The sequence below is a fragment of the Eupeodes corollae genome, chromosome 1 (assembly GCF_945859685.1).
Source record: "Eupeodes corollae chromosome 1, idEupCoro1.1, whole genome shotgun sequence".
NCBI classification, from domain to species: domain Eukaryota; kingdom Metazoa; phylum Arthropoda; class Insecta; order Diptera; family Syrphidae; genus Eupeodes; species Eupeodes corollae.
Window position 1 is genome coordinate 206,536,025 of NC_079147.1, and position 18,812 is coordinate 206,554,836.

The 18,812-nt window shown below is 32.6% G+C and overlaps 3 protein-coding genes across 3 annotated transcripts; 1 reads left to right on the top strand and 2 right to left on the bottom strand.

The window, feature by feature from the left end:
* Positions 1 to 2,567: 2,567 nt before the first annotated feature.
* Positions 2,568 to 2,951, bottom strand: LOC129948287 (holotricin-3-like). Its single transcript, XM_056059232.1, has one exon. It carries the CDS (start codon positions 2,949 to 2,951, stop codon positions 2,568 to 2,570), a length of 384 nt encoding a protein of 127 aa, XP_055915207.1.
* Positions 2,952 to 3,968: 1,017 nt separating this feature from the next.
* On the bottom strand, positions 3,969 to 4,487 carry LOC129948293 (acanthoscurrin-2-like). Its single transcript, XM_056059246.1, has one exon. The coding sequence runs from the start codon at positions 4,485 to 4,487 to the stop codon at positions 3,969 to 3,971; it is 519 nt and encodes a 172-aa protein (XP_055915221.1).
* A 12,091-nt stretch (positions 4,488 to 16,578) lies between these two features.
* On the top strand, positions 16,579 to 16,923 carry LOC129948301 (pupal cuticle protein Edg-91-like). Its single transcript, XM_056059257.1, has one exon. It carries the CDS (start codon positions 16,579 to 16,581, stop codon positions 16,921 to 16,923), a length of 345 nt encoding a protein of 114 aa, XP_055915232.1.
* The last annotated feature ends 1,889 nt before the right edge of the window (positions 16,924 to 18,812 follow it).

Genomic DNA, 18,812 nt, shown 5'->3' on the forward strand with positions numbered 1-18,812 from the left:
ATATAAAGTCCAGCTTACACAATAACTGAAGCCAATAACGTCATTTGAGTGGTTGCTTAAACAAAAGGCGGTGGACGGCGATTTTCGAACAAAATGTTCTTCATCGGCGAAGCACATTTTTAATAAACAAAATTATCCTATTTGGGGTTCTGAAAATCTTCAAGTAGTTGAAAAGAAGACATTACATCCACCAAAACTCACTGTTTGTAGCGATTTTCGGTATGGAGGTGTGATTGGACTAAAATTCTACGAAAACGAAGATGGAACGACTGTCACCGTCAATTCGGAGCGCTATAGTCATATGATAACCGACCTTTTTTGCTTACTATTGAAGAATACGACTTGGAGAATATGTGGTTTTAACAAGACGGTGCCATAACCTTCGACTCTAGAGCACTTAAAAACCAACTTTTGTCAAGTAATGGCTGAGATACCACCCAATATGTGTAGAAAATTACCTAAAAAGAATCAATGCTTACAACAGTTAAATGATTTAGAGTTTCATACCTAATGTCAACGTTCAAACTTTATAATAAAAAAGAAATATACAAAATACTTTATTTTTTTAACGTTTACTTTTGAAATTGCAAAATGGATGGCCCTGTATACTATAGGAAAAAATTTATTAGTGTTTTCAGTTAAAAAATGCATTTGTGTCTGACAGGCAAAAGACTGAAAGTAAAACTTCTTAGCCACACATTTTTGTAGTCAGGAGATTTTTTTAGAATTTTGGGTGTATCACTTACATATGTGGGTATCATTTCGACCTGGAGATCGCAAAAAATTAACATTTTCGAACGTTCACCCGGACGACGGCTGAAAAAAAAATTACTGTCGGTTGAATTTAATACAATGATGCCCATATCTATAAATAAATGCAAATAAAACTTAATTATCACTTCACTGCCAAAATTTGCTGCCGGCTTTACATGTATTATCAACAAAATAAATCTCAACTTTCTACTTAAAAAATGTTTCACATATGCCACCTTCAACAAGCTTTTGGGTTTTGAAGAAACTAAAATTATAGCCACTAATTGTTGTTTTTTCAATTATTTTGTTTCAATCAATAACTAATCCAAAAAAGACGAAGCAGTGTTTAACGTAAGACACAAACCTTTCATTTTAATATTAAATTTTTTACAGCGTACTCAGTTACCCTGCCATTGTTTGTTTTAGCATAATACGGACCTTAGCTCTATGACGAAACTAATTTGTTGGTGTGTATGCCATCATCGAAATTAAGTTCGAACAAAAAATATATGGCTCGAGTTATTGTTTGTTACAAAAAGAAATCTAAATTTGTATACTTTTTGTTTTAAACTTACATAAATTTTGCTTAAATTTTAGACAAAGTCTTGTTATAGGGCTTAAGATCTTTACATAATTTATGGATATTTAGTATGTATTAGATAAAGAAACTTGTCTAGCATAATTCATTTAAGAGTATTTAACGATTTTTTTTTTATTAAACCACCTTAATCAAGTCTACTAACATAGCAGGTTTCATTTTATGTTGTTAATATTTTTAATTTATGGCTTATTTAAATAAATTAATTTATATTCAAAACAAAAACCTAAAATTAAATAAAAAAATTAAATTTGAAGTGTCATAAATATAATATACGCACATATTTATAGCTCTTAATATTAATTCATACAATTTATAAAAATAGACAACAAATAAACACATTTAATATATGCTATAAATCAAGGTCTAGACAATAATATATTTTTGAACTCAAGATTAACACTTTTATGGTAGAGGCGTTACGCACTTTATGATAATATATCGTATTAAAGTTTTATTGGTAAAACTTGATTTTCATGATCTTTGGATTTATGTTTGTGCATGTAAAGATGAAAAATAATGTTTGTATCTATGTATGTATTTATAAATTGAATTGTTTATGGAGTCGCTAATATTTTAAAATTATTACTGTCGCTAATATTTGCACCAACTCTTCATCTAAACATTCAATAATGGCCAATTTTAATAAAGAGAATATAAACTGCTATACAAATAAAGTGCTTCAAAAATGCTTCCTCTTAACTTTTTTCATCATTAGAAACAAAAATAGAATATTCAAATTTAAAAAAAAAAGAGTATGGGGGCGTATGAGCAATTTTTGTTCAATAGAATATCAAAATTTGTAATTGTGTTCGATTTGTTAATATGAATATACCGAGAGTATTTTAATATTTAAGTAATTAAGTATTTTTAATTAAACACAATCCAATTAGTCGAGCTCAAAACATTAAATCAAACTATGGATTTAGAGTTTTAAGTTACTTGAAAAGTGTTATACAAAATATTATTCGAACTTTCAAAAATATTGTGAGTATGTTATTTATCGTTTATTGTCCTTTATTATTTGTTACGTAGAACAAATTCTTCCATCTGTTCAGAATTAGGGCACACATAACGATGCATGATTTACGATATGACGAAATCTTTCGCAACTCTAGAATCTTGGTGGAAAAACTCAAATGTTTGCACTGAAATAATATTTGATCAAAAACAAAACTAAAAAACACATTCACTTTTATTTTAACTTAATTTTTATTTAGTAATCGTGATGATGGTGGTGATGATCATATCCTCCATCATAGCCTCCACCATAACCACCACCATAGCCACCACCATAGTTGCCTCCATAGCCACCAGGATAACCACCTCCATAGCCATTTTGATAACCACCTCCATATCCATTTTGATAACCACCACTATATCCACCGGGATATCCTCCACCAAAACCTCCAGGAAAGCCTCCTCCAATGCCACCAGGGAATCCACCACCACCTAATCCACCTCCAAACAGACTCCCAAGACCTCCTAAAAGTTGTCTTCGTTGACGTTGTAGGCTTCTCTGATGCGTTTCATCGTCAGCATTTGTACAAGCTATTAAAACAGCCGCACACATCACAAACAGTAATACAAAACCACGCATAATTCTACAAAATTTGTGTACTGATATTTTGATTCAAAATTAACACTTCAATTGCTTAAATTCAACTGATTTCTAAATTACCATCGGTATCACATTTATACCTATATAAGAGGCACTATTTTTTTGGAGGTGACATATACATAGAACCTTGCGGTTTGTGATTTTTCCCCCTTTTGCCAAAAAGAATCTTTGTTAGATCTCGAATAACTAAATGATTTAGCAAATAAACGTAGGTATTATAGTAAACTTGTTTTTAAAAGATTTATAAAACCCAAGTTTTTAAAGCACGTTTGCTAAATAAGTTTGGAACAAGTATGTGACATAGTCTTGGCAATGATTTGTAACAATAAAAAAGCTGGTATTTGTTATTCAATATTTTAAGGGCAAAGGTGCGTAACGGCCTATTTTACTGATAAAAAAAGCTATGTTAATAAGGAGAACTAGGATGAAGTGACTTATTACTTACAACAATTCGTGTGTGCGATTCTTTTCAGGGATTAAGAGACCTTTCAAATTTAAAAAAAAAAGCATTTTTTATGATAATAATTACTCTTAGAGGATTTGTCAATTATTCGCAAAAGCAAGTTTCCATGAAAAAAGAAAAAAATTAAAAAGCACAGGCAGGGATTGCACCAAATGCCTCTAGCAGGGCATTCCAACGCAATAACCATCACGTCACGGGTTCTACAAAACAATGATGTACCAAAACAATTTTCAACTTTATTATTAATCAGGTATTGACATTTTGTACTAATTTTGAATATTGCCAAACTGTGCCAAACAAACTTTCATATCCAATGTTTTAAATTTTGTTTTCAATTCTATAAGAAGATTGTTCACTTTATAGTTTGATATGCAGTTGTACGTTTGTGTAACATAGGTCCTAAAATGTTATATATATTTTTTTTTTCAATTAAAACACATTTTTTTAAATTAAATATACTTGATCCTTATTTTATTATTATAATAATTTATTCAATGTGAACACTTTTTTGGTATTTTTAAATCTAAGCTGGTTTAGCGACCATATATGTTACCATATCCAGGTTGACCGAAGTTACCCCCTCCGTAGCCAGGCTGCACTCCATAGCCTCCTAATCCTTGGCCGCCAAGACCTTGACCTCCAAAACCGTTATTAAGGCCAAGACCTTGTCCTCCAAAACCGTTACCACCGCCAAGACCTTGTCCTCCATAACCGTTACCAATACCTGGCCTTCCAAAACCGTTTCCTTGACCAATACCTGGTCTTCCGAAACCATTATTAAAACCTTGACCAAGTCCTGGTCTTCCGAAACCACCACCAAGTCCTTGCCCACCAAGTCCCTGTCCACCAAGTCCTTGTCCTCCAAGTCCTTGTCCACCTCCAATAACATTTGCAGCTGCCTGAGCTCCAGCAACAAGGGCTTGTCCTAGACCACCTCCGCCGCCGAGTTGTCTTCGGACTCTTCTTGAAATTTCAGATTTAACTGATTCTTCATTGGCATAGACGCCCGCCATAAGGACAGCAAATATTGACAATATCACAAAAGAACGCATTTTCGTCTATTTTACTCACTAACTATTCGAAGTTTAATTTGAGACTGATAAGATTTTCACAGTTTTATTTTATTTATATTAAAAAATTAGCATATCATATTTTGTTTTGTTGTTTAACAAAAATGATAATGAATCTAATATGGGCAAAATATATGTAAATGTTATAATCTAGACAAATTTTGTGGTTGAATTTTTTTAAACGATTGTGGAGGTAAAGATTTTATTAACCAGATATGGTCAAGCTTTGTATATTATAATTTCCATAGCATTAAATAAGTTTTAAATTTTTTGTTTTATTTTACTACAAGTTTGTTAGAAAACCTAAGAACTAGTTTTAAAAAATGATGGAAAAATACCATACAATTTAAAAAAAGATACAAAATAAAGACTTATGTGAGACACGACAGATTTTTGATAAGATCAATTCGTCATTTTCTATAAATTATATTATTGTTTTTGTTTATACAAAACTAGTTTATGCAAAACTAGTTTTTTGTTCTTATAGTTTTTCATAAATATTTTTATTTAAAAATACTTTAATTTGTAAACATGTCAAAAAATTATTATTATTTGAACAATTTTTGATTTACATGTAGGTGTGAAAATATGTTTGATTTTTGAAAAAAATTAAACTTGAAACAAAACTAGTTTGGAAGCCAAACAATAACATGGTTTTTATAAATAAAGATACAAGACCAGTTTAATATATGTTTATTTTTTGAGCAAGTTTTTCGATGAATTTGTCAAAATTCAAAAGACTCTTACGAGATACAAAATACAATTTTGACAAACGATTAAAGTAAATTTTGATATAGCCTTATATAGTTTTGGTTTGTTTATTTATTTTTTATTGTATGTATATTTTTTAATTTAAAAAATCATGTCACGGTGTTTCTACCACTAGGGAAAAATAAAATAACTTGTAATTAATTTGCAATGCATAAATTTTTACCTTCTAGTTTTGTTTCTACCTAATTTTCAAAAGTTATTATACGTTATAAGACGACTTATTAATCTTCAGTTAACTCTATACAAAGTTAAAAAAAAAATTTTTAAAGTTAATATTGTGGTTAACTTTTTCAACAAAACTTTTAAATATTTGTTTTTGATAAAAGGTTGGGAAATATCACTCTTCCGCCTTTTAGTCTTTCGAATTTCATAGCTATTTACAAAGTGTTATAGAGCTCGTATCTGGCAATATTATGCATGATTTGAAAGGTCTTGATACATTCTACAAAACGACGCTATGCATGATTAGTTGGGTTAAAGACGTGTAAACAAGCAGTTTACTAACATCGAGATTCCCGTTTTTTAAAAGTTTTTCTTCGTTAAAGGAAAATCCGCTAGAGAAAAGTTCCGTGAGATTGTTTTCAGAGATGGTACTTTATCACTTCAAACCGCGGAAGAACGGTTTCTATGATTCAAAGTCGGTGAAAACGACACCATGGAACATCCAGCCGGCAAAAGACCGGTGACGACGGATACCGTTCAAATTATGAAAAACATCGAGTTGGTTGCTGAAACGGAACGAACTTGGCCCATTTTTGAAGCAAATGGTGAATGGCGACGAAAAATAGATAACATACGACAATATCAAGCAAAAACAGGGGTGGTCGTAGGCCGGTCATTCGTTTTAAAAGTGGGATTGGAAGGGAATCATCCACTATTCGCTGCTTCCATATGGCCAGACGCTTAATTCTATCATCGACTGTGAACAACTGGACCGCTTGATAGCAGGGTGTATATAAATATTTGATGTGATAGCGTCTTTTGTAACACAGAACTATTTGCATACCATTTTACGTTTTTCTGCTAAAACTGTATTAGCAAAAATTCTTCAAGTAACTCTAAGTTTAATGTAGGTCATGTGAAAACTGACAACTAGTGACAATTTCCGGAGAAGAAAATAAGACACTGAAAGTGTTTCATTAGAATTAGGTTCCAAATTAACAAAGTCTCAAAAAAGTGTTTCTTTTCGAATTCTTAAAGGTGATATTGAAAACTTGGACTATGTCTACCAAAAACCTCCGGAAAAAAACTTTGATTACCTGACCTATAATAAATAACTTTTGAAGTTAAACCACCAAAATCTCTTTGACTCAACTGTAAATAAACTGAACACCTCTTTTCGATACTTTTAAACAGATAATTGTTAAAACAGATAAGACTTCACAAGATTTATAAAGTGGCGTTAGAATTTCGCTTAAGAGTTTGAACTAAAAACAGGACCGTGTTAAGATTTTATCAGAAACTTCAAATATTTAAAGTCTTATCATCAATTAAATTACATTTTTTAAAATGTTTAATCGTTATAACATTCTTAAAAAATATAAAGTTAGGAAACAACACTTCCCAAAAAAGCATTGTTTTGAAGGTTTATTGTGGGGGGGAACGCAACTATCTAATTCCACAGAACACTGTTTGCAACGTATAGGTTATAGTTCTATCATTTTCAAAACTCTTTTTTGGATTCTGTTCAAAATGCTTAAACTAGTTTTAAGGGCACCTGCCCAAAAATGTGAATTATTTTAAAGTTTTGGACGAATGAAGGCTTTGGAAATTACAATATTGTACTGTACGTCGAAGAATTCTTAACCCTCTAGCAGCCTTTTTGACAAAATCGAATATTTGATCTTTGATACACATACGAAATACTGAAAGTTGATTAGTTTTTTGGATTCAAGTGCCCAACAGGGATAGAGGCATCGGGGTCGGTAACGCCTTAACGACAGGAGATAGTGTTCAAAACGGTTAATAATTCCCCATTTGACAATGCTTTTCAGATTGGAATCTAATGAGCTTATTATAAGCAATAGTTGAAGTTCCACATCCGAAGGACTGAGACCTAAATATAGAAATAAATATTAAAGGCTGAAAGTACTAGCGTCAGCGAAACAATCCAAAAATATTTGTGTTGAACGGCGAGAAATTTAGTTTCTAATTCAACAAAGACGAGATTCATCAATAACAAAAGCACGCATTTTTGAAAAAAAAGCTTGGTGCTTTTGAAATAAAAGTTTTATAATTTTAATTTCTTAAAATTGATTTTATCTAAACTCAGTAATAGGACTGGTTGCTTTAAGATTCTGACTTCATGTTGGGATGTTAGTACTTTTTGTTAGAAGATTAAATAACTAGTGATAAGCTAAGACATTTTAAAGTAAAAATATCTCTTTTTTCGTAAACTTTTATTTTTTCAGCAACAATTTTTAAGCACACTTTTTGTGATCTATTTTTTAAAAAGGTTGGGCGGATAAAAAATTGTTGGTGGCAAAATAATAATTTAATACAAATAATAATACATCTTTGTTATAAAATTTCGCAAAAATGACTTTTTACACAATATTTAGAACTCCAATGTTCGATTTCATAAACAAACACAAAAAGCACTTTTATCTAAAAGCTTTTTAAATTTTTTCAGTTTCGCCAATCTTAAAGTGGGAAATTTCAGGGATATTTTGTTAAAATAGAGTTCTCTTCACAACCCTGTAAAAATATAACCCGTTTTTTCTTTCTATTAAGCGAATTGTGTGAGAAAAAATGAGAAAGAATTTGTGTGTTAAAATAAATAATAAGAATCGGGAACCTCATTTTTAAGGCAATATCGTCATAGTCTGAAAAGGGATTCTTGTGAACTGGGGAATACTCTTTAATGTCGAATAACTATAATATTGTTGTTCTTCGTCAGATGAAGATGACCAATCTAATATTCTGATTAAAAATTAAAATCGTAAAAATAATATTATAAATAGTAATGCAATGCTGAATTTGTTTACCTATTCATTCCGTATCCCCAAATATTGAGAATACAAATTTTACAAAACAACACATCAGCTGTCAATCTGTCAAATTCATTTTTTAATTACAATTTTAAAATTTAATAATAAAAAATAGGCATTTAGTTTTAAAAAGTGTTTAAAATCTTGTTTACTTTAAAAACGCTTGGTGAAACCAAAATATCCCAACTTACAGTTTAAAATCCTGTTAAATGTAAAAAGTTGTTTATGAAATTAGGCACTAGTGATCTACAACTCTCAATCACTCTTGGGTGCCAGTACTGTTGGCAGGAACTTACAGTTTTAAGCTGAACGGCTAATTTAATATTTAGCTCTAATCTTGGCCCTGGTTTAACTTGAGCTAAAAATTTGTATTTTAAGTCATCACAATCAGACATTAAGTCTTCAATTTAATAAAGACCTTTTTTACCGAGTTCATCCTTGTTGAAAAGTATACAAATAAACATAATTTCAAATTTCTCACCAAAATAAAAAAAATAGAAAATACTAATGACTGACCCTTTAAAATTATAATTTTTAGACCCTTCGCATCAATTTTGTCCATTCACCCTTAAAATGTCTTAATTCTTCTTTTTGGTGTAGCAAGTATCTGTGTACCTCACGACCGGATGGTAAACCTTACAATATCAATTTTAATATTCGCCTTAACCTGCCCTGGCAACACCACTAACAAATTAAAAAAACAACAATCCTTCCTATCTTTTTAATTACTTAAACTTCACTTTTCGTTTGAAAAATGTTGTTTATTTTAAATCCACAACGAGCAACTGCCCCTCGTTGCCGCATCACTGGAAGAGCATGACATATTCCAAATTTATTAGCGATTAAATTTTATCTAGAACGACCTGGCCAAATGTTGTAATTAACCTCAAACCCCATTAGGATATGACTTTTGGTACACTGCTGATGTGGTAACAGCGCCTCACCCTCTCCATATTCACATCCACTCGACACACTCTCGAGAGGATGATTTCAATTTGATTTTTTTAGTTCAACCCTTCCCAAGCTCCAACATCGTCAGTGCACGTTTCCCATTCATAACCCTTTAAGGATTTGCATATGAATTTTAATCTTACCAAATGGATCATTTAATGCTTCCCATCAGCCTTGACTCGTTATATGTATTATGGACAAAGTGCTACACACATGTGGTGCCCTCTCGACGGATAAGTTGAATTCTATTAGCCTCTTATCGCGCGTTGAACATTGTATGAATTGCTGCCCGTGAAACGCTCGCTCGCTAGCTCAGTGAAGGTCTCTCGGTCCATCGGAACCACCTTTGACGCTGCTGCTACTGCCACTGCCAACAACCATTATAAAGACCAAAAAAACAAACTTAAAACAAATGAATGGGCTTTGGTATTTGCCATCAGGAGTCAACTTTATTATTGGATGTCCTTTATGGCAATCTCTTGGAGCACCCCACTCTTTCTATGTATGCTTATGGAAGTCCATGGCGTAAGCGAGAAAGGGTATGAAAACAAAAAGCACACACACTTTTTAGTGATTATCTGCGGATTTAATCGCTTCGAAGCTAGAGCCGGAGAAAAAGGTCTCCGTGGATATGGCTTGGCTCTAGACATATTTTTCCCAAAAACATTGTTCGGTGTTGAAGCTCGTGCCTTGCAGCAGCTATGCAAGGAGAGTTGGTTTTGCTAAAATAGAGACTCATAATTTTTCGTGAAGTTACCTACCATTCAACAGAAAAGGACTAGCTTTAATATAGAAGGTGTAGGAATATGGGTTCGGGCTGATAAGTATATTTGTGTAATTTTTGAGCCTCAAAGTTATTTAACTTTTATATAAATGTTATCCTGTGTGTTTTGTTTGTTTTGAGAAATTGTATGGGCGAAACCGAAACCAAGGCCAAGACCGAAGCCGAAACTAAGACCACATGTGGTATGATTCTTTCGATTACGGCACTTACAACAAAGGATGTTTGTAGGTATCTAATGTCTTTGTGGCATAACGACACGAAGGGGTTTTTAATGTTTAAGCTTTGGAGCGAGGTGTAAAACTATTAGGATAGACAAAAGGCTCGTTATTCAAGTTAAGATAACGAAGAAAATATTAGGGTATAGACATACTTTTAGGGTTCTTGTATCAGAATTGAGGTATTTTAAAAGATAAAGGTGGGTTTTTGGGATTTTCAGTACTGGAACTAAATTCTTGAAAGTCTACAAGAATAATGGTTTATATGTAGTATAGTTTATGAATTCAGCTAAAAAATTCTGGGATTTTGTGTTTGATAAAAATATGTATGTACATAAATTAACGAGAGTATTGTGAAAGAAAACGGTACAAAAGATTAAGTACCTATTTATCAGAAGAAAATACTCCGAGAAGGTTAAAGGGCACATCACATTATTTACAAAGCAAAGATTTCACCTTCAGTGCCTTGGTTATGATCTTTATAAAGAGGTCTAAGCACCTGAAATATAGACAATAGCAAAGTATAGGGCTGGAATTAGAGTGTCTGAAATTCTGTCAAACTATGTTGTAAACCAATTTTGACATTTACGAAGATGGATTCCTTAAGTATCGCAAAACGCTTGCATATTGGTAAAACCTACGTAAAACTTGTGATTCTGCCACAACCACATATCGTGCTTTAAGAGGATCCAACTATGCAATCAATAGGCAACATTTTGAAGAAATTTAAAGAGACTGGCTCGATTATAGATATTGTAAGGCCTTAAGTAAAATTATTTCCGAAGACCCGAATGTGTCGATTCCTCGTCGTTCTTAGGAATAAGGACTGTCTTACGGCACATTAAAGCGTATTTTGCATTTCGATCTAGACCTACATCCAGCTCTCTCAACAACTGAAACCATGTGACCATTCACAATGTTTTCGAAATTTCGAACAAAATTTTATTCAGCGAAGAAGCACATTTCTCGGTGGGAATGTTAATACAAAAAAATTGTCATATTTGGGCTTCTGAAGAGAAAGTCACTGTTTGTTGCACTCTTTGGTCTAAAGTTGTGAATAGACGTTACTTCTTCGAAAACGACTCTACGATGCAACGATTATCACCGTCAATGATTGACTGGTATTGAAGAAATAAAAAAGACTTGGAGAATATGTGATTCTAACAAGACAGTGCCACATGCCAAATAGCTCGAGCGAATATGGCTATATTGGCGGCGTGATTTCTAGTCGTGGCGATATCAACTGGCCACTTACATCATGCGATTTAACACCGCTGGACTTGTACAGATAAACCTTTAACTCTTGGGCACTTACAAACCAACATTCTTCAAGTGATGGCTGAGATACCGTCCAATATGTGTCAAAAAGTGGTCGAAAATTATCTCAAAAGAATCGACGCTTGCAATAATTCGTGTGATGGGCATTTAAATGATGTAGAGTTTCACACATAATATCAACGTTTAGACTTTTTAATAAAAAAGAAATATCATGAAAAAAACATTAATTAAAATGGTTCTACTAACTTCGAAAAAAGCAAGAAAAACTGATACTTACAGAAAACTTGAGACCCTACGAACACACAGGAGTTATCACATTTATAATCCATCTAAATCATTCGACAACTTCAAAATTATAATAATTCTGTTTTTTATTTGGGAACTCTAAAAAAAAATTCAAAAATTTGTTTTTTCAGATCATCATCTTTAATTTGTGAGAAAACACAGAGCTCTAATCTAGGGACTTCAAATAATTCTTTAATTTTGCAGTTCACTGTATCTAAAAATTTACAGATTTTTTAAGGTCAACAAAATTTACCTGACATTGCATTTTTAAATCATAAGCAAACAAACATTTCTAGACAAGTTATATATATCGTCTTATTGGCATTAAATCTCTCCCTTTTTTTATCATATAAAGGGTTTTACGGATACATGTATGTTATATGTATGTACGTAGATATGTTATAATTTTGATGGAAAAAATACATCATAATTTCCACATTAAAAAGTGAAAAATCAGAGAAAGGAGTAGAGAAGTCCAAAAGTGTAAAATTTCAATTATACTTCATATTTCTACAACAAAAAAATCAAATCCCTGCTAACACTATTTAATTGAATTATCCTCATAACCCCCGGAAATCTCAAAAATAAAATCTGACTTTCAATTGGCCTTTTTCAAAAATGCCTGAGGTTAGTCAATTTTTCAATTTTCAAACGTTCCTCCCTTATTATAGCCAAATGTTATCTCATCTATACACACTTGTCGTAGGTACATACATATATATATATATATTAGCCTGTGGTATACCTCGTATACCTTTTAAAACCCCACGCTACGTCTTCACACTCATATAGTACAAAGTGCAGCACTCTACCTCTTATACCTACAAAATTCATATAGCTACACTTTAACATGTGATTCCGCAGGACTATTTGCATAAATCTGTTCAAATTATAAGTTTCCACCCATCTGGGTGAGAAATGTGACTCGAAATCCTATACAAAAACCGCACTTGAACCACATCAGAGCAGTTACATTATTTCAATAGTCCTCCGAATGCCAAATCGAGTCCAGATCCAGAACGACCCAACGACGATATATCTACCAACGATGTGTGGAATAACTTCGATTGTCGGATTCAGCCTCCGGGGCTATCGTCTTTGCCACCACCACCACCACCACCGACCGCGGCGCACTGGGCCAGGGCAATAGACATAGCCAGGACAGGACCCCAGCATCATACCACAAGGAGAAGAGTATGAGAATAGTATTCCATTCGAAGTGGGATTCGTGAATCTAATTGAATTATTAGTTATACGTGAGTCCAATGGATTGTGATGCCATTTGGAATGGAATTCTCGGGATCTGGAGCAGGCACACGAGTATATAACATACCAAGGAAGAGGGTTGTTCAAATGATTAATTTTCACTTTGGAACTGCACAGCGAACGAATTATTATGGTGCGTATTAAACTATGTGGTGATTGTAAAGTTTTGCGAGGCTATACCTACTCGTATATGATGACGATTGTGAATTTGTCCCCAGGGTAAGAATTATCGAAGAGTCGTCTTTGGATTGTTTTTTTTTTCTTTTTTTTTGTTTTGGTTTTGAAATTTGGTGCGTTGCTATTGTATCATGGTCCATTGGAATATTCATGAGCCGAAATATAATTTATGCGGACTGTGAACGGGTTTGGTTGCTTCGGTTTTGTATAGTTTGCTCCCAACAGAACACACCCATTGTTTGGAGAATAAAACCGCTACAAGTTTAAGTGGATTGACTTCTTCTTCTATGGTGAATCATTTTCTTTGTCATTTGTTGTTTTAAAGTTCAAAACATAGTCAATATTTAAATTAGTATGGTGATTCCCCAAATAGACAAATGCCTATGGTCTGAACTTTTACTCAAATAGCTATATATAATTTTTATTAAAATAAACGCGTTTTAAAAATTTAAGCTACTCTACGTCATCAAATTTTGTATTTTCAAAACTTGTTCATATCAAACTGAAATTTGCATAATAATATGTTGGAGTGAGTCTCCTATTATATACGCATTTCACAACTTCTATTTTAAGACGGAAGCTTTAAGGTTTTTCACACCAACTTATTTCGCGTTAGCAAATAAAATGCGCCTTGAAAACGATTATTTGAGCATGTTCACATCACAGGGAGACTCATTTCAAAGCATATTAAATTTACGCGTAGTGTTTTCCAGTATCAACTGTGAATTAGAAGCCGTCATCTTTTAATACTTTACAAGTAAAAACTGTGAAGTTGTTACAACTTACTACAAAAATTATACAAATTTAGGAGTCACAGTTCTCAAGACTAAGGTACTTTTGGGTCGTTGCAAAGCACTTTTAGTGAGACTGGTGTATACATTTGAGCTGCTTTGGCTTGTAATGTTGACCAAAATCACGTTTGTCGATTCCACGTCGAGAATGAGGCATGAAAGAAATGATATTACAATGTTTTTTAAGTCAAGTTGATCGATGCCCAGCAATGTCGTATGTTTGTTGATTGGGTCTTTGAAAGGGATCAAAATGGCCTAGATTTTCATCATCTTGAGAATTTTACTGGGATGCTACTCCAAATAATTGCATAATTATTGAAAATCCTCTTTTTCTTGACTCTGTTGTTTTTCGAAGAGCTGATTACAATTGGTCACCGAGAAGTTCTTTTTTTTTTGGGTTATGGAAAATTTTATAAAAAGGATATGGTATACTGCAACCGTAACTGTGGCAGTTATTTTTTTATAACAAGTATAGAACTTTAACTTTGCAACTCTATTTTATGGGTTGGTGTAAAGGTAGGTTATCAATTAAAGAACTATATTATTAAGTGTAGGACTTGTGGTTTCACCAACGTGTCACTTATATAGTGTCATAATTGATTTATTGAAGGAAACGTTTGGTAACTGCATTATTTCACGTTGGGAACTCGTAAATAGGCTTCCAAGACCGTGCGATTTAAAAGCTGTTTCACCATTTTCCATCGGGATATGTGAAATTGCTAGTCTACGCTGAAAATCTCAAAACGATTAATATGTATATTGGAGAACAACATTCGCCGAGTTATTGCCGATATACTGCAACAAATGTTTCAAAGAGCCATCGAAAATTCGACTTCTAGATGAGACTACTTCTAAACCCGCCGGACCGTCATCGTCATTTTGCAGCCCTGTGGCGGTCATTTTGTGTTGGTGACATCTGTCAAATCTTTTGTTTATTATTCAGTTGTTAATGCCAAATCATCATAGCAAGTTACACGACCGAACAGCACGTTCAAATGATCAAACTTTATTGAGTGTTCGTTAACGCGAACGTAAGCGTTGTCCTATTTTGCGGTAGACGTTGTGGCCCTTCACAGTCGACTTCTAAACGTTTGGTGGCCAAATTTGAGACGACCGGTTCAGTAAACAATCAGCTAACACCCGTACGTTCAAGGAACGCAATGGCCTTCTTTTCTGCTAAAATATTAAAACGTTCTACAAGTTTGTTTTTACAAAATATTTAATTTCAATATTACTGACAAAGGGGACAGTTTTAGCTATCACTGGTTTCCATCATTGAAAATTTTGTTTCGAGATTTAAAAGCTATTAAGAGAGTCATATTTGAATTTGTTAACATTGGTTAAAAAATAAAGCTCATTAAACGCAAAATGTTTTTTTTTCAGTTCATTTTTAATTTTTCAACGATAGCGTTTTCAATGAACAGATGGTTTTTCATTTCACAATGCGAAATATAATCGTTCCACTGAAAGCATTCGGTTTTTTTCGTATTTTTATTTATTAATTTTGGTTTGAATGATCAACTCTAATCCCAACTGCTTGATTCCAATCAGGAAAAAAGGTTTATAAGTTCGTACACTAAAATACTCAAATTTTCTAAGGTTTACTGATGGTTTCGGGCTGTAGATCATGGCCTTGACTGATTAAAACATTTCCGGAAAATAAAAGGTTACAAGTTAAAAAAAATTGGTTTGCATGGTCATCCAAATCCATAAAAGAATATCGCAACAGATATTGGGTGAGTGCTAATGGGGAAAAAATAGCCAGTTATATAAAATGCAAATAAATTTGGCCCTACATGTTGTAACTCTCTATCATTCTGTGTAATGTCAAGATTGGAGGGGACCTAAAGTCTACGGTGTTACGCCAAAACTAACGGCTAATTTCAGAAGCGTTTTTTTATGATTAGAATTACTGTTGGAGATTGTTAGAGGCCTCTGGCATGACACTCCTATTACGACCGTAACATAATACGACACAGTAACCTATATAGAATATAAATTGATAAATTGGGGACTAAGATGATTCAAGAACGTCATCATCAAATATGTTTAATTTCAGATATTTATACATATAATAAATGCATACCAATTCTTCAGTAGACATGCAGAGTCTTTTAAGACCGTATGTCAAATTCTACAGCGTGATTGTACAAAACATCTTCCAGAGTCTATATTGTAAAAATGTACCTTTAGGGTCAAGTGAGAGTAATTTTAAATATTAAATCTTCGAATTGTAAATTTTGATTAGCACGTAAATAAAAAAATCATTTAGCTCTAAATTTATCTTAATTGACTTGAGCTTCTATAAGAATACATTTTCTACGTTGGTACCACCACCGCTATCGTAGAGGGTTTTAACAAATAAACAAATCAATAAGCTTGTACATGCTAATTGAACTTGGGAAATTTCAACTTTAGCTATTAATCACTTTTCTGAGATTTATTTTTTGTTATAAAAAGCCAGACGAATTGAAAAATTTAAAAGTCTGTTCAAACGTTCTTAATCGTATTATAGTTCTCGATATATAGAGGTCAATAGTGCATATACATAAATATTGAATCATAATGCATTTCTCTGTGATATTTGTTGTCATGCTCTCTGTTTTGACAGTTTTTGTTTTTGCCGAAGATTTTATTTATACTGATGTTGACACAATTGAATCTGAGCCGCCTAGAGAAATAAGTAGATTCAAGAGGCAGCTTGGTTTCGGTTTGTTGGGAGGTGGAATTGGACTTGGAAGTCTAGGGCTATATCCTGGTTATGGTGGTGGATATGGAGGAGGCTATGGAGGATATAGTAATTATGGTGGATACAGTAGATACGGAGGCTATGGAGGAGGATTCGGTGGAGGCTATGGAGGATATGGAAGGCCATTCCACCGCCATGGAGGCTTTGGTGTCTTTTATTAATAATAAAAAGGAGTTAAAAAAAAAGTGAAATGTTTCTTTTTTTATTTTTTTGTGAATTATTCAAGAGTGAGTAGCTTAAAATAGAAAACGTTATCATCCACTCTAAAATTAAGTGATATGTGAAGACATTTTACAAAAATTGGTGACACTTTTATGTAAAATTTATATTTGTTAAGCCTAATGGAGTGTTAACACGACGAATTCGTAATAGCAGCTAGCATTCTTAAAAGCAGCTTGTTTTAAATTGTAACAAACGATTTTCACAACCCAGCTTATTGAGAATGGATAAAATAAACAACTCTTAGAGAATAGTGACACTACCATCTTTATGCCATGACACTTTGAACCTTTGTTTTCTTCAAGACTAATATGACAGGAATAATGTAATTTTGCTTCTCGATTAAATATAGTTAGACATTGGGTGTTTTCATAAACCTCATAAATGACATCAGCGTCGAGCAGTTGTGCATCTATATTTTTTTGAAAGAAGAGATCACTGAATGAGAGAAGAAGCTGCGGTTTGGAATGTGGCTAAACTTAAACTTCAAATTGAAAAAAAAAATCTGTTTAAAAAGAAAGAAATCGTTTTACAGGACAGTGGTCTTTTAAATTATGAATGTTTGATCATGTTCTTCTTTTAAAGTTTTGGACATCAAACAAAAAAAAAGCAGCTGCCATTTCTGATTTCCAACTGACGTTCATGAACATTCAGCGCCTATTTAAAATAATTGTACCTAAGCAAAAAGAAATCTAACTGGCCAGTTTATATTTATAGGATCGCCGAGATTTTTGAATTCTTTGAAATCGATGTAAACAACATTTCTCATATAAGTTTCACACTTTTGCTGTCAGAAATCTAAAAATATATTCTTTATGATTCGATTTTTCAAGAATTTTCTATCGCACAATTCAAAAAAGAAGAAACGAAATCCAAAGCTTGTTTTACTGCTATGAATAAATAATTAGTTTTACTTATATTCTATTCTCCATCTCTGTCAATCTGACTGAAAAACTTCGAAATTGGATTTTGTTATTAAACTGCGTTTCTGTTACTATTTTTGACATACATATGTACACATACATAATAATTAATTATTTGAAAGCAAAAATAAATAGAAAAAAATTATGATATTCTATTATTTAGTTCTGAAAATGACAAATTAAAGAATGTTAAGGTTATTGAGCTCGTTGGTCTTCTAAATCTGACAGTTTTTTGAAAGAAAAAAGAATACAAAATTGTTTGGCTGATTTCCCTAAACGCCATTAATGTCATATTTCAATAAATACAAATGTCATGCAAAAGTCTCAAACCAAAAATAAAAGACATTATTCAATTTGAATAATTTAACAAGTTGATGCAAAAATGAAATTAATTTGCAACCAAAATCAATTTGAATTATTCATGATTTTTCGTTTATAAAATTATGGTATAGACTTACTTTAACCGTTATTATCAACCAAGTTCTAAATTTGTATTAATAACATCTACTATTTTTGTTAATTGGAGGATTATACAAAACAAAAACCGTGACTTTTCTTCTATCACTTAATTTTTCTCCAACTTCCTACACTTAGTCTGTCTTTTCTACCTCCACTACACCAATTATTGGCGCTTTCTAGAGTTACGCCTTACAACACTTCATAGACCACCCAATTCAAAACTGTATACAATTACACTTCATCACGATATTTAAATTAGCAATTCAAATAATAAAAGGTTATTCAATTTTAACTCAATCAAAAATACATCAAACTAAATGGTGGCAGCCCCTCGAGACCACTCATGATAGAGCACTGCAACAGCACATAACTTAACCATCATGTTCCCTCCTAGATTCATCGCCCATTCATCAACCCAGGACAAAATGCCTTTGAAAATATCTTCCTCT